Source organism: Nerophis lumbriciformis, linkage group LG03 (assembly GCF_033978685.3).
Source record: "Nerophis lumbriciformis linkage group LG03, RoL_Nlum_v2.1, whole genome shotgun sequence".
In the NCBI taxonomy this organism is placed as follows: Eukaryota; Metazoa; Chordata; class Actinopteri; order Syngnathiformes; family Syngnathidae; genus Nerophis; species Nerophis lumbriciformis.
The window spans coordinates 20,441,882-20,460,000 of record NC_084550.2 but is presented as its reverse complement, the minus strand read 5'-3'; the positions used below and the strand labels follow the sequence as shown (position 1 = coordinate 20,460,000).

At 38.7% G+C, this 18,119-nt stretch overlaps 1 protein-coding gene across 1 annotated transcript in view; it reads right to left on the bottom strand.

Annotated features, from left to right (window-relative positions):
- Positions 1 to 11,839, bottom strand: part of LOC133580802 (unconventional myosin-VIIb-like) — a 136,453-nt gene extending 124,614 nt beyond the window's left edge. The window contains exon 1 of the mRNA XM_061935032.2: positions 11,693 to 11,839. Coding sequence (XP_061791016.2) covers positions 11,693 to 11,803 — 111 coding nt within the window. The 5' untranslated portion in view covers positions 11,804 to 11,839. The remainder of the gene's footprint in view (positions 1 to 11,692) is intronic.
- Positions 11,840 to 18,119: the final 6,280 nt, after the last annotated feature.

Sequence of the window (18,119 nt, the reverse complement as noted above, 5' to 3'; positions counted from 1 at the left end):
CACTACCATGTTAGATCCACTATGGACTGGACTCTCCCACTATTATGTTAGATCCACTATGGACTGGACTCTCACAATATTATGGTAGATCCACTATGAACAGGACTCTCACATTATTATGTTAGATCCACTATGGACTGGACTCTCACAATATTATGTTAGATCCACTATGGACAGGACTCTCACATTATTATGTTAGATCCACTATGGACTGGACTCTCACTATTATGTTAGATCCACTATGGACTAGACTCTCACTATTATGTTAGATCCAGTATGGACTGGACTCCCCCACTATTATGTTGGATCCACTATGGACTGGACTCTCACTATTATGTTAGATCCACTATGGACTGGACTCTCACTATTATGTTAGATCCACTATGGACTGGACTCTCACAATATTATGTTAGATCAACTATGGACTGGACTCTCACTATTATGTTAGATCCACTATGGACTGGACTCTCACTATTATGTTAGATCCACTATGGACTGGACTCTCACTATTATGTTAGATCCACTATGGACTGGACTCTCACAATATTATGTTAGATCCACTATGGACTGGACTCTCACTATTATGTTGGATCCACTATGGACTGGACTCTCACTATTATGTTAGATCCACTATGGACTGGACTCTCACATTATTATGTTGGATCCACTATGGACTGGACTCTCACAATATTATGTTAGATCCACTATGAACTGGACTCTCACAATATTATGTTAGATCCACTATGGACTGGACTCTCACTATTATGTTAGATCCACTATGGACTGGACTCTCACTATTATGTTGGATCCACTATGGACAGGACTCTCACATTATTATGTTAGATCCACTATGGACAGGACTCTCACATTATTATGTTAGATCCACTATGGACTGGACTCTCACATTATTATGTTAGATCCACCATGGACTGGATTCTCACAATATTATGTTAGATCCACCATGGACTGGACTCTCACTATTATGTTAGATCCAGTATGGATTGGACTCTCCCACTATTATGTTAGATCCACTATGGACTGGACTCCCACTATCATGTTAGATCCACTATGGACTGGACTCTCCCACTATTATGTTAGATCCACTATGGACTGGACTCTCACAATATTATGTTAGATCCACTATGGACTGGACTCTCACAATATTATGTTAGATCCACTATGGACTGGACTCTCACAATATTATGTTAGATCCACTATGGACTGTACTCTTACAATATTATGTTAGATCCACTATGGACTGGACTCTCACAATATTATGTTAGATCCACTATGGACTGGACTCTCACTATTATGTTAGATCCACTATGGACTGGACTCCTACTATCACGTTAGATCCACTATGGACTGGACTCTCCCACTATTATGTTAGATCCACTATGGACTGGACTCCCACTATCATGTTAGATCCACTATGGACTGGACTCTCACACTATTATGTTAGATCCACTATGGACTGGACTCCCACTATCATGTTAGATCCACTATGGACTGGACTCCCACTATCATGTTAGATCCACTATGGACTGGACTCTCCCACTATTATGTTAGATCCACTATGGACTGGACTCTCACAATATTATGTTAGATCCACTATGAACAGGACTCTCAGATTATTATGTTAGATCCACTATGGACTGGACTCTCACAATATTATGTTAGATCCACTATGGACAGGACTCTCACATTATTATGTTAGATCCACTATGGACTGGATTCTCACTATTATGTTAGATCCACTATGGACTGGACTCTCACTATTATGTTAGATCCACTATGGACTGGACTCTCACTATTATGTTAGATCCACTATGGACTGGACTCTCACTATTATGTTAGATCCAGTATGGACTGGACTCCCCCACTATTATGTTAGATCCACTATGGACTGGACTCTCACTATTATGTTAGATCCACTATGGACTGGACTCTCACTATTATGTTAGATCCACATGGACTGGACTCTCACAATATTATGTTAGATCAACTATGGACTGGACTCTCACTATTATGTTAGATCCACTATGGACTGGACTCTCACTATTATGTTAGATCCACTATGGACTGGACTCTTACTATTATGTTAGATCCACTATGGACTGGACTCTCACAATATTATGTTAGATCCACAATGGACTGGACTCTCACTATTATGTTAGATCCACTATGGACTGGACTCTCACTATTATGTTAGATCCACTATGGACTGGACTCTCACATTATTATGTTAGATCCACTATGGACTGGACTCTCACTATTATGTTAGATCCACCATAAACTGGACTCTCACAATATTATGTTAGATCCACTATGGACAGGACTCTCACATTATTATGTTAGATCCACTATGGACAGGACTCTCACATTATTATGTTAGATCCACTATGGACTGGACTCTCACATTATTATGTTAGATCCACCATGGACTGGATTCTCACAATATTATGTTAGATCCACTATGGACTGGACTCTCACTATTATGTTAGATCCAGTATGGATTGGACTCTCCCACTATTATGTTAGATCCACTATGGACTGGACTCCCACTATCATGTTAGATCCACTATGGACTGGACTCTCCCACTATTATGTTAGATCCACTATGGACTGGACTCCCACTATCATGTTAGATCCACTATGGACTGGACTCTCCCACTATTATGTTAGATCCACTATGGACTGGACTCTCACTATTATGTTGGATCCACTATGGACTGAACTCCCACTATCATGTTAGATCCACTATGGACTGGACTCTCACTATTATGTTATATCCACTATGGACTGGACTCTCACAATATTATGTTAGATCCACTATGGACTGGACTCTCACTATTATGTTAGATCCACCATAAACTGGACTCTCACAATATTATGTTAGATCCACCATAAACTGGACTCTCACTATTATGTTAGATCCACTATGGACTGGACTCTCACAATATTATGTTAGATCCACTATGGACTGTACTCTTACAATATTATGTTAGATCCACTATGGACTGGACTCTCACAATATTATGTTAGATCCACTATGGACTGGACTCTCACTATTATGTTAGATCCAGTATGGACTGGACTCTCACACTATTATGTTAGATCCACTATGGACTGGACTCCCACTATCACGTTAGATCCACTATGGACTGGACTCTCCCACTATTATGTTAGATCCACTATGGACTGGACTCCCACTATCATGTTAGATCCACTATGGACTGGACTCTCACACTATTATGTTAGATCCACTATGGACTGGACTCCCACTATCATGTTAGATCCACTATGGACTGGACTCCCACTATCATGTTAGATCCACTATGGACTGGACTCTCCCACTATTATGTTAGATCCACTATGGACTGGACTCTCACAATATTATGTTAGATCCACTATGAACAGGACTCTCAGATTATTATGTTAGATCCACTATGGACTGGACTCTCACAATATTATGTTAGATCCACTATGGACAGGACTCTCACATTATTATGTTAGATCCACTATGGACTGGACTCTCACTATTATGTTAGATCCACTATGGACTGGACTCTCACTATTATGTTAGATCCACTATGGACTGGACTCTCACTATTATGTTAGATCCAGTATGGACTGGACTCCCCCACTATTATGTTAGATCCACTATGGACTGGACTCTCACTATTATGTTAGATCCACTATGGACTGGACTCTCACTATTATGTTAGATCCACATGGACTGGACTCTCACAATATTATGTTAGATCCACTATGGACTGGACTCTCACTATTATGTTAGATCCACTATGGACTGGACTCTCACTATTATGTTAGATCCACTATGGACTGGACTCTCACTATTATGTTAGATCCACTATGGACTGGACTCTCACATTATTATGTTAGATCCACTATGGACTGGACTCTCACTATTATGTTAGATCCACTATGGACTGGACTCTCAGTATTATGTTAGATCCACTATGGACTGGACTCTCACTATTATGTTAGATCCACTATGGACAGGACTCTCACATTATTATGTTAGATCCACTATGGACTGGACTCTCACATTATTATGTTAGATCCACCATGGACTGGATTCTCACAATATCATGTTAGATCCACTATGGACTGGACTCTCACTATTATGTTAGATCCAGTATGGATTGGACTCTCCCACTATTATGTTAGATCCACTATGGACTGGACTCCCACTATCATGTTAGATCCACTATGGACTGGACTCTCACAATATTATGTTAGATCCACTATGGACTGGACTCTCACAATATTATGTTAGATCCACTATGGACTGTACTCTTACAATATTATGTTAGATCCACTATGGACTGGACTCTCACAATATTATGTTAGATCCACTATGGACTGGACTCTCACTATTATGTTAGATCCAGTATGGACTGGACTCTCACACTATTATGTTAGATCCACTATGGACTGGACTCCCACTATCATGTTAGATCCACTATGGACTGGACTCTCCCACTATTATGTTAGATCCACTATGGACTGACTCCCACTATCATGTTAGATCCACTATGGACTGGACTCTCACACTATTATGTTAGATCCACTATGGACTGGACTCTCACTATTATGTTAGATCCACTATGGACTGGACTCTCCCACTATTATGTTAGATCCACTATGGACTGGACTCTCACTATTATGTTAGATCCACTATGGACTGAACTCCCACTATCATGTTAGATCCACTATGGACTGGACTCTCACTATTATGTTAGATCCACTATGGACTGGACTCTCACTATTATGTTAGATCCACCATAAACTGGACTCTCACAATATTATGTTAGATCCACCATAAACTGGACTCTCACTATTATGTTAGATCCACTATGGACTGGACTCTCACTATTATGTTGGATCCACTATGGACTGGACTCTCACTATTATGTTAGATCCACTATGGACTGGACTCTCACTATTATGTTAGATCCACTATGGACAGGACTCTCACATTATTATGTTAGATCCACTATGGACTGAACTCCCACTATCATGTTAGATCCACTATGGACTGGACTCTCACTATTATGTTAGATCCACTATGGACTGGACTCTCACTATTATGTTAGATCCACCATAAACTGGACTCTCACAATATTATGTTAGATCCACCATAAACTGGACTCTCACTATTATGTTAGATCCACTATGGACTGGACTCTCACTATTATGTTAGATCCACTATGGACTGGACTCTCACTATTATGTTAGATCCACTATGGACTGGACTCTCACTATTATGTTAGATCCAGTATGGACTGGACTCCCCCACTATTATGTTAGATCCACTATGGACTGGACTCTCACTATTATGTTAGATCCACTATGGACTGGACTCTCACTATTATGTTAGATCCACATGGACTGGACTCTCACAATATTATGTTAGATCCACTATGGACTGGACTCTCACTATTATGTTAGATCCACTATGGACTGGACTCTCACTATTATGTTAGATCCACTATGGACTGGACTCTCACTATTATGTTAGATCCACTATGGACTGGACTCTCACTATTATGTTAGATCCACTATGGACTGGACTCTCAGTATTATGTTAGATCCACTATGGACTGGACTCTCACTATTATGTTAGATCCACTATGGACAGGACTCTCACATTATTATGTTAGATCCACTATGGACTGGACTCTCACATTATTATGTTAGATCCACCATGGACTGGATTCTCACAATATCATGTTAGATCCACTATGGACTGGACTCTCACTATTATGTTAGATCCAGTATGGATTGGACTCTCCCACTATTATGTTAGATCCACTATGGACTGGACTCCCACTATCATGTTAGATCCACTATGGACTGGACTCTCACAATATTATGTTAGATCCACTATGGACTGGACTCTCACAATATTATGTTAGATCCACTATGGACTGTACTCTTACAATATTATGTTAGATCCACTATGGACTGGACTCTCACAATATTATGTTAGATCCACTATGGACTGGACTCTCACTATTATGTTAGATCCAGTATGGACTGGACTCTCACACTATTATGTTAGATCCACTATGGACTGGACTCCCACTATCATGTTAGATCCACTATGGACTGGACTCTCCCACTATTATGTTAGATCCACTATGGACTGACTCCCACTATCATGTTAGATCCACTATGGACTGGACTCTCACACTATTATGTTAGATCCACTATGGACTGGACTCCCACTATCATGTTAGATCCACTATGGACTGGACTCTCCCACTATTATGTTAGATCCACTATGGACTGGACTCTCACTATTATGTTAGATCCACTATGGACTGAACTCCCACTATCATGTTAGATCCACTATGGACTGGACTCTCACTATTATGTTAGATCCACTATGGACTGGACTCTCACTATTATGTTAGATCCACCATAAACTGGACTCTCACAATATTATGTTAGATCCACCATAAACTGGACTCTCACTATTATGTTAGATCCACTATGGACTGGACTCTCACTATTATGTTAGATCCACTATGGACTGGACTCTCACTATTATGTTAGATCCACTATGGGCTGGACTCTCACTATTATGTTAGATCCACTATGGACAGGACTCTCACATTATTATGTTAGATCCACTATGGACTGAACTCCCACTATCATGTTAGATCCACTATGGACTGGACTCTCACTATTATGTTAGATCCACTATGGACTGGACTCTCACTATTATGTTAGATCCACCATAAACTGGACTCTCACAATATTATGTTAGATCCACCATAAACTGGACTCTCACTATTATGTTAGATCCACTATGGACTGGACTCTCACTATTATGTTAGATCCACTATGGACTGGACTCTCACTATTATGTTAGATCCACTATGGACTGGACTCTCACTATTATGTTAGATCCACTATGGACAGGACTCTCACATTATTATGTTAGATCCACTATGGACTGGACTCTCACTATTATGTTAGATCCACTATGGACTGGACTCTCACTATTATGTTAGATCCACTATGGACAGGACTCTCACATTATTATGTTAGATCCACTATGGACTGGACTCTCACTATTATGTTAGATCCACTGTGGACTGGACTCTCACTATTATGTTAGATCCACTATGGACTGGACTCTCACTATTATGTTAGATCCACTATGGACTGTACTCTTACAATATTATGTTAGATCCACTATGGACTGGACTCTCACAATATTATGTTAGATCCACTATGGATGGTCTTTGACTGATCCTGTAACGACTTGATATCGGATTGATACCCAGATTTGTGGTATCATCCAAAACTAATGTAAAGCATCCAAGCAACAGAAGAATACGTGATTATTACATTTTAACAGAAGTGTAGATAGAACATGTTAAAAGAGAAAGTAAGCAGATTTTAACAGTAAATGAACAAGTAGATTAATAATTCATTTTCTACCACTTGTCCTTAATAATTTTGACAAAATAATAGAATGATAAATGACACAATATGTTACTGCATATGTCAGCAGACTAATTAGGAGTCTTTGTTTATTTACTTACTACTAAAAGACAACTTGTCTAGTATGTTTTTTATTTTATTCAAGGACAAACTTGCAATAGGAAACATATTTAATGTTAAAATAAAGCCAATAATGCAATTTTTTGTGGTGCCCTTTATTTAAAAAAGTATCAAAAAGTATTGAAATATTTTTAGTACCGGTGCCAAAATATTGGTATGTATCGGTCTGTATACATATGTATAAAAATATAAAATCATATTAAAATATATAGAATTTTATCGGATAAATATTAGACAAACTTGGATAAAGTGACTTTTAAAACTTTATATTGTATGTTATTAGGCCCCTAAGCCAACCCCGTTTACTGTAACAAACTTAAGGATTGATTGATTGATTGAAACTTTTATAAGTAGATTGCACAGTACAGTACATATTCCGTACAATTGACCACTAAATGGCAACACCCGAATAAGTTTTTCAACTTGTTTAAGTCGGGGTCCACGTTAATCAATTCATGGTACAAATATATACTATCAGCATAATACAGTCATCACACAAGTTAATCATCAGACTATATACATTGAATTATTTACATTATTTACAATCCGGGGGGTTAGGTTTGGTTGATATCAGCACTTGAGTCATCAACAATTATATCATCTGAGAAATGGACACTGAAACAGTGTAGGTCTGACTTGGTAGGATACGTACAGCGAGCAGTGAACATAGTGAGTTCAGAAAGCATAAGAACAAGTATATACATTTGATTATTTACAATCCGGGGAGGTGGGATGTGGTGGGGGGAGGGTGTTAGGCTGGGGTTGGAGTTGCCTGGAGGTGTTCTTTTAGTGCGGTTTTGAAGGAGGATAGAGATGCACTTTATTTTACACCTGTTGGGAGTGCATTCCATATTGATGTGGCATAGAAGGAGAATAGGTTAAGACCTTTGTTAGATCGGAATCTGGGTTTGACGTGGTTTGTGGAGCTCCTGGTGTTGTGGTTATGGCGGTCATTTACGTTATGGAAGTAGTTTGACATGTACTTCGGTATCAGGGAGGTGTAGCGAATTTTATAGACTAGGCTCAGTGCAAGTTGTTTTACTCTGAAATATGACAAAACAGAGTTTTCATGACAAAAAGTATCACAGCATGTCCTACACTGAACTCACATAGCAATGTGAGTTCAGTGTAAATTTGCCTGTCAAAAAGTCGGCATTTTTCCTGTCAAAAAGTCAGCATTTTTCCTGTCAAAAAGTCAGCATTTTTCCTGTCAAAAAGTCAGCATTTTTCCTGTCCAAAAATTGGGATTTTTTCCGTCAAAAAAGTCGGCATTTTTTCTGTCAAAAAGTCAGCATTTTTTCTGTCAAAAAGTCAGCATTTTTTCTGTTGAAAAGTTGGGAATTTTCCTTTCAAAAAGTCTGCCTTTTTCCTGTCAAACAGTCGGCATTTTTTCTGTCAAAAAGTCTGCATTTTTTTTGGACAAAAAGTCTGCATTTTTCCTGTCAAACAGTCTGCATTTTTTTGACAAAAAGTCAGCATTTTTACTGTCAAAAAGTCAGCATTTTTTCTGTCCAAACATTGGGATTTTTTTCCGTCAAAAAAGTGGGCATTTTTTCTGTCAAAAAGTGGGCATTTTTTCTGTCAAAAAGTGGGCATTTTTTCTGTCAAAAAGTGGGCATTTTTTCTGTCAAAAAGTGGGCATTTTTTCTGTCAAAAAGTCGGAATTTTTTCTGTTAAGAAGTCGGGAATTTTCCTTTCAAAAAGTCTGCATTTTTCCTGTCAAACAGTCGGCATTTTTTCTGTCAAAAAGTCGGCATTTTTTCTGTCAAAAAGTCGGAAATTTTTCTGTCAAAAAGTCAAAATTTTTTCTGTTAAGAAGTCGGGAATTTTCCTTTCAAAAAGTCTGCATTTTTCCTGTCAAACAGTCGGCATTTTTTCTGTCAAAAAGACTGCATTTTTTTCTATTAATAAGTCTGCATTTTTCCTGTCAAACAGTCTGCATTTTTTTTGACAAAAAGTTGGCATTTTTGCTGTCAAAAAGTCAGCATTTTTTTTGACAAAAAGTTGGCATTTTTGCTGTCAAAAAGTGGGCATTTTTTCTGTCAAAAAGTGGGCATTTTTTCTGTCAAAAAGTGGGCATTTTTTCTGTCAAAAAGTCGGAATTTTTTCTGTTAAGAAGTCGGGAATTTTCCTTTCAAAAAGTCTGCATTTTTCCTGTCAAACAGTCGGCATTTTTTCTGTCAAAAAGTCGGCATTTTTTCTGTCAAAAAGTCGGAAATTTTTCTGTCAAAAAGTCAAAATTTTTTCTGTTAAGAAGTCGGGAATTTTCCTTTCAAAAAGTCTGCATTTTTCCTGTCAAACAGTCGGCATTTTTTCTGTCAAAAAGACTGCATTTTTTTCTATTAATAAGTCTGCATTTTTCCTGTCAAACAGTCTGCATTTTTTTTGACAAAAAGTTGGCATTTTTGCTGTCAAAAAGTCAGCATTTTTTTTGACAAAAAGTTGGCATTTTTGCTGTCAAAAAGTCAGCATTTTTTCTGTCCAAAAATTGGGATTTTTTTTCCGTCAAAAAAGTCGGCATTTTTTCTGTCAAAAAGTCGGCATTTTTTTCTGTCAAAAAGTCGGCGTTTTTTCTGTTAAAAAGTCGGGAATTTTCCTTTTAAAAAGTCTGCATTTTTCCTGTCAAATAGTCTGCATTTTTTCTGTCAAAAAGTCTGCATTTTTTCTATCAAAAAGTCTGCATTTTTCCCGTCAAACGGTCTGCATTTTTTTGGACAAAAAGTCGGCATTTTTACTGTCAAAAAGTCAGCATTTTTTCTGTCCAAACATTGGGATTTTTTTCCGTCAAAAAAGTCGGCATTTTTTCTGTCAAAAAGTCTGCATTTTTTCTGTCAAAAAGTCAGAATTTTTTCTGTTAAAAAGTCGGGAATTTTCCTTTCAAAAAGTCGGGAATTTTCCTTTCAAAAAGTCGGCATTTTTTCTGTCAAAAAGTCTGCATTTTTTTCTATCAAAAAGTCTGCATTTTTCCTGTCAAACAGTCTGCATTTTTTTTTGACAAAAAGTCGGCATTTTTACTGTCAAAAAGTCAGCATTTTTTCTGTCCAAATATTGGGATTTTTTTCTGTCAAAAAGTCAGCATTTTTTCTGTTAAAAAGTCGGGAATTTTCCTGTCAAAAAGTCTGCATTTTTTCTGACAAAAAGTCTGCATTTTTCCTGTCAAACAGTCTGCATTTTTTTTTGACAAAAAGTCTGCATTTTTCCTGTCAGTCTGCATTTTTTTTGACAAAAAGTCTGCATTTTTTCTGTCAAAAAGTCGGCATTTTTTCTGTCAAAAAGTCGGCATTTTTTCTGTCAAAAAGTCTGCATTTTTTCTGTCAAAAAGTCTGCATTTTTTCTGTCAAAAAGTCGGGAATTTTCCTTTCAAAAAGTCTGCATTTTTCCTGTCAAACAGTCTGCATTTTTTCTCTCAAAAAGTCTGCATTTTTTCTATCAAAAAGTCTGCATTTTTCCTGACAAAAAGTCTGCATTTTTTTCTATCAAAAAGTCTGCTTTTTTTCAGTCAAAAAGTCAGCATTTTTTCTGTCAGAAACTTTAGCTCCGGACTTCTTCTGTTTTTTGTTTGTTTGATGTCATTACTGCCATAGGTGGTGGGAAAGTGTATTACAACTGAGTACCCATACGGAGCGCAGCTGAAAAACAGGTACTATTTGGCGGCCCTCTAGGAGTAATTTACAACAGCGTGTATTCGTAATAAAATAGTGCGGGTACTAGACTGGCCTGCCTGTAGTCCAGACCTGTCTCCCATTGAAAATATGGAGGCTAAAATATCAGAAGGGAGACTGTTGAACAACTTAAGCTGTACATCAAGCAAGAATGGGAAAGAATTCCACTTCAAAAATGTGTCTCCTCAGTTCCCAAACCTTTACTGAGTGTTGTTAAAAGGAAAGGCCATGTAACACAGTGGTAAAAATGCCTTTTTTTGTAATGTGTTGCTGCATAAAAAAATGCATTATTTTTTTAATGCAGTCAACGTTGGACTTCCTTTCTTTGAGCTTAAAGTGTCAATTGCTGACTGATATATTAATATTTTGATTTTACTCATCTGTAAAATAGCAGTAAAGCCGCATCACTTTCATACGTAACTCACATAAATGATTCCTTTCTTGTGGCGCAGCAGCAGGTTTCTCAGCACGCCGGCCTCCGTCATGTCCCCCAGCTTGATCATGTCGTCCACCCCCTCCACGGATGTGGGGTGCATAATCTTGAGGGAGGCCTCCACCTCCGGGGCCAGTCTGTGCTCCTGTGCGTGTTGGAACAGCATCGAAAGGACACGGAAGTTAAACTCAAATTATTTCCAAGTGGCGAATAAGTGGAGAGACTTACCTTTCCCGCATCATCCACCAACAAACGCTGACCACTCGGCGTTACTTTGACCCTGGCTCCTATGGGCACCCCGATGTCAGAGTCCAACCAAACTAACTCCCCCTAGAAGCACCATGTAGGGTTTTGTATAGCACAATTAATCGTAACAATCAATAATAATCAATGAACTCGGCAAAAAAAGTAAGGCATTTCCGAACGGAGTCAAACGGAATCCGATGTTAAGCGCAGGATTTCAGGAAAATTGACATAAATGTGACTGAACTGCTGTCATTGCGAGGAGAAGGAACATTCGTTTGGGAAAATATTGTTAATTCATTCCGCAAACATGTTCTAGACTAAATAACGTCGGACGGCCCCTTGAAACAGCGCCTGAACTACGAAAATAAAGCTAGCAAAAACAATCCATACACCCACAACACAACTAATCTGCTTGTGTTGTTGTGAACGACATCATCGATGTAACAATGTACAAACAGGTCCATACACACACAACACATCTAATCTGCTTGTGTTGTTGTGAACGACATCATCAATGTAGCATTAATGTACAAACAGGTCCATACACACACAACACAACTAATCTGCTTGTGTTGTTGTGAACGACATCATCGATGTAACAATGTACAAACAGGTCCATACACACACAACACATCTAATCTGCTTGTGTTGTTGTGAACGACATCATCGATGTAACAATGTACAAACAGGTCCATACACACACAACACACCTAATCTGCTTGTGTTGTTGTGAACGACATCATCGATGTAACAATGTACAAACAGGTCCATACACACACAACACATCTAATCTGCTTGTGTTGTTGTGAACGACATCATCGATGTAACAATGCACAAACAGGTCTATACATACACAACACATCTAATCTGCTTGTGTTGTTGTGAACGACATCATCGATGTAACAATGTACAAACAGGACCATACACACACAACACATCTAATCGGCTTGTGTTGTTGTGAACGACATCATTGATGTAACAATGTACAAACAGGTCCGTACACACACAACACATCTAATCTGCTTGTGTTGTTGTGAACGACATCATCGATGTAACAATGTACAAACAGGTCTATACACACACAACACATCTAATCTGCTTGTGTTGTTGTGAACGACATCATTGATGTAACATTGTACAAACAGGTCCATACACACACAACCCATCTAATCTGCTTGTGTTGTTGTGAACGACATCATCGATGTAACAATGTACAAACAGGTCCATACACAGGTAGATAGAACAAGAATTATGATGAACATCTTGAACCCTTTTTTTTAATTATTGAGACAAAGATTATGTATTTAATATTTATTTGCTTACCATGGTATATTATTTATTTGTTCACCGTTCTGTTACAGGGAACAAGGAAATTGGATAAAATTGCTACGGTATGAAAAGGAGTAGGATTCACTAAGCTCTGCTTCTTCTTACTCCTTTTCGGACGTGCTGTAACAAAACAACTGGAAATGTACGATACATATGCATGTTCGAATGAAACTGAACTGAACTGAACATCTAAAGCTGAATTGCTGACATGACTATACTTTTTGGAGTTTGACATGTATTCCATGTACCTGGATAAATGAGAAAAAGGCAATGTTTTACCTTTTTCAGCATCACCAGTTTGCCACAATTCTACACCTGGAACGAAAGAAAACACCAGATTGCACAACGGTAAATGACGAGCACAACTCAAGTATACAAGCATGGCATCGATTTAAGCAAAAATGAGAAAAATCCACTGCCCACATGAAGTACACTGCAAAAAGTCAGTGTTCAAAAACAAGAAAAAAAAAATACAAAAATGAGCTGTATTTCATTTGAAGTGAATTATATTTATATAGCGCTTTTCTCTAGTGACTCAAAGCGCTTTTACATAGTGAAACCCAATATCTAAGTTACATTTAAACCAGTGTGGGTGGCACTGGGAGCAGGTGGATAAAGTGTCTTGCCCGAGGACACAACGGCAGTGACTAGGATGGTGGAAGCGGGGATCGAACCTGGAACCCTCAAGTTGCTGGCATGGCCACTCTACCAACCGAGCTATGCCGCCCCTAAGCTAAATTATCTGCCAATAGAACAAGAAAATTTGGCTTGTCAAGACTTTCCAAAACAAGTAAAATTAGCTAACCTAAATGAACCCAAAAATACCTTAAAATAAGTATATTCTCACTAATAACTGTACTACTATATGAGTACCGTATTTTTCGGAGTATAAGTCGCACCGGCCGATAATGCATAATAAAGAAGGAAAAAAACTAGAGTTGTTCGATAATATCGGCCTGCCGATATTATCGGCCGATAAATGCGTTAAAATGTAATATCAGAAATTATCGGTATCGTTTTTTTAAATTATCGGTATCGTTTTTTTTATTTTTATTAAATCAACATAAAACACAAGATACACTTACAATTTGTGCACCAACCCAAAAAACCTCCCTCCCCCATTCACACTCATTCACACAAAAGGGTTGTTTCTTTCTGTTATTAATATTCTGGTTCCTACATTATATATCAATATATATCAATACAGTCTGCAAGGGATACAGTCCGTAAGCACACATGATTGTGCGTGCTGCTGGTCCACTAATAGTACTAACCTTTAACAGTTAATTTTACTCATTTTCATTAATTACTAGTTTCAATGTAACTGTTTTTATATTGTTTTACTTTCTTTTTTGTTCAAGAAAATGTTTTTAATTTATTTATCATATTTTATTTTATAATTTTTTTTTTAAAGTACCTTATCTTCACCATACCTGGTTGTCCAAATTAGGCATAATAATGTGTTAATTCCACAACTGTATATGTCGGTTGATATCGGTATCGGTAATTAAAGAGTTGGACAATATCGGAATATCGGATATCGGCAAAAAGACATTATCGGACATCCCTAAAAAAAACATAAGTCGCACTGGAGTATAAGTCGCATTTTTTGGGGGAAATGTATTTGATAAAAGCCAACACCAAGAATAGACATTTGAAAGGCAATTTAAAATAAATAAAGAATAGTGAACAACAGGCTGAATAAGTGTACGTTATATGAGGCATAAATAACCAACTGAGAACGTGCCTGGTATGTTAACGTAACATATTATGGCAAGAGTCATTCAAATAACTATAACATATAGAACATGCTATACGTTTACCAAACAATCTGTCACTCCTAATCGCTAAATTCCATGAAATCTTATACGTCTAGTCTCTTACGTGAATGAGATAAATAATATTATTTGATATTTTACGCTAATGTGTTAATAATTTCACACATAAGTCACTCCTGAGTATAAGTCGCACCCCCGGCCAAACTATGAAAAAAACTGCGACTTATAGTCCGAAAAATACGGTACTTATTTTCTATTCTTTCATTGAAAATAAAACAGCAAAGTCCATTTGGCTGTCATCTGTTTTAATTATGAGACACAATTGTGTCAAAGTCATGACTTTTTTTTTTTTTACATGCTTGAAATAAGAAATTATTACTTTTATAAAAGTAGTTTTATACTTGTGAGTGTTGATGACACAGCTTTGCAACACTTGATGTTCTAGTTTCAAGCATGTTTTACTCAATATAGGTCATCAAATCTCAGCAACAAGCTGTAATATCTTACTGAGATCATTTAGGACCAAAACCCTTAAAACAAGTAAAACACTCTAACATAAAATCTTATGTAAGGCCGCGCAAGTCCCGGGATGCCCAAAATGTCCATAACACACCCAGCCGAGTCCCATGGGGGAGGGAGGGGATAAAAGTTGGAAAAAGTCCCAAAAATGTTCAAAATACCTACCCAGGTTCAAGTCCCGCCGCCGGTCGGGATGCCCAAAATGTCCAAAACGCGCCCAGCAAAGTCCCACGGGAAGGCGGGGAGAGAGTGAGAAAAGTCGGTAAAATGTTCAAAAATCACACCCGGGTTCGAGTGCCACAAGTCTTGAGACTTGAGGCACTCCATGTGGGACTCGAACCTGGGTAGGTATTTTGAACATTTTTGGGACTTTTTCCGACTTTTATCCCCCCTCCCCGTGGGACTCGGCTGGGTGTGTTATGGCCATTTTGGGCATCCCGGGACTTGCGCGGCCGGCAACGGGACTTGTGGGGACTCGAACCTGGGTAGGTATTTTGAACATTTTTGGGGACTTTTGACGACTTTTCTCCCCCCATTTCCCGTGCGTTTTGGAAATTTTTTGCATCCCGGGACTCGTGGGACTGGAACCCGGGGAGGTATTTTAGACAAAACTGGGACTTTTGACCATTTTGGCCAACCTTTTCCCCTCTTCTTCCCCGCCTTCCTGTGCACCATTGCTGGGTGTAATTTTGGACATTTGGACAAAAATAGTTTCAAGCATGTTTTACTCAATATAGGTCATCAAATCTCAACAACAAGCTGTAATATCTTACTGAGATCGATTAGGACCAAAACCCTTAAAACAAGTAACATAAAATCTGCTTAGTGAGAAGAATGATCTTATCAGACAGAAAATGTTTAATTTAGGACAACAATATTTAATTTAGGACCAAAACACTTAAAACAAATAAAAGACTCGAACATAAAATCTGCTTAGTGAGAAAATGATCTTATCAGACAGAAAATAAGCAAATATCACCCTTATTTGAGATATTTCATCTTACTTAGATTTCAGTTTTTGCAGTGTAAAAACAACACAACCGCCAGAGCCTTACCTTTTCAACTCTTGTGTCGAAATCTCATGAATTTCCCCGTCTTTTTGGCCCCCGTGTAGAGTTGCTCCTCGCCTTGACACGGTCTCACTATGCGGACCGAATCATGAAAGGCTGACTTTATGGCACTTTGACTTTGTACCGACAGGGCTCAGGAGGAGGTCGGGGAGAGTGACACGGGAGACGTTACCAGTCTTTCTTAACAAGGTGTCCTACGATCCACTCAGTACTCTTAGAAGGAAAAAAATGGGTTATATGAAATATATATATATATATATATACTGCATTAGTTATCCTTTTCCTTTCAATACAATTACACTGCAAAAACTAAAATCTCAGTAAGATTAAACATCTCAAATAAGGGTGATATTTGCTTATTTTCTGTATGATAAGATAATTCTTCTCACTAAGCAGATTTTATGTTAGAGTGTTTAACTTGTTTTAAGGGTTTTGGTTCTAAATGATCTCAGTAAGATATTACAGCTTGTTGCTGAGATTTGATGACCTATATAGGGACGGCGTGGCGCAGTGGGAGAGTGGCCGTGCGCAACCCGAGGGTCCCTGGTTCAATCCCCACCTAGTACCAACCTCGTCATGTCTGTTGTGTCCTGAGCAAGACACTTCACCCTTGCTCCTGATGGGTGCTGGTTAGCGCCTTGCATGGCAGCTCCCTCCATCAGTGTGTGAATGTGTGTGTGAATGGGTAAATGTGGAAGTAGTGTCAAAGCGCTTTGAGTACCTTAAAGGTAGAAAAGCGCTATACAAGTACAACCCATTTATCATTTATCATAATTTATATTGAGTAAAACATGCTTGAAACTATTTTTGTCCAAATGTCCAAAACACACCCAGCAATGGTGCACAGAAAGGCGGGGAAGAAGAGGGGAAAAGGTGGCCAAAATGGACAAATGTCCCAATTTTGTCCAAAATACCTCCCCGGGTTCAAGTCCCACGAGTCCCGCCGCCGGCCGCACAAGTCCCGGGATGCAAAAAATGTCCAAAACGCACCCAGCAAAGTCCCACGGGAAGTGGGGGAGAAAAGTCGTCAAAAGTCCCCAAAAATGTTCAAAATTCCTACCCAGGTTCGAGTCCCATAAGTCCCGCCGCCAGCCGCGCAAGTCCCGGGATGCCCAAAATGTCCATAACACACCCAGCCGAGTCCCACGGGGAGGGGGGATTAAAGTTGGAAACGTCGGCAAAAGTCCCAAAAATGTTCAAAATACCTACCCAGGTTCAAGTCCCACATGGAGTGCAACAAGTCTTAAGACTTGTGGCACTCGAACCTGGGTGGGATTTTTGAGCATTTTACCGACTTTTCTCCCTTTTCTCCCCGCCTTCCCGTGGGACTTTGCTGGGCGCATTTCGGATATTGTGGGCAACCCGGCCAGCGGCGGGACAGATGGGACTCGAACCTGGGTAGGTATTTTGAACATTTTGGGGACTTTTGCCGACTTTTCCAACTTTTATCCCCACCCCCCTCCCCGTGGGACTCGGC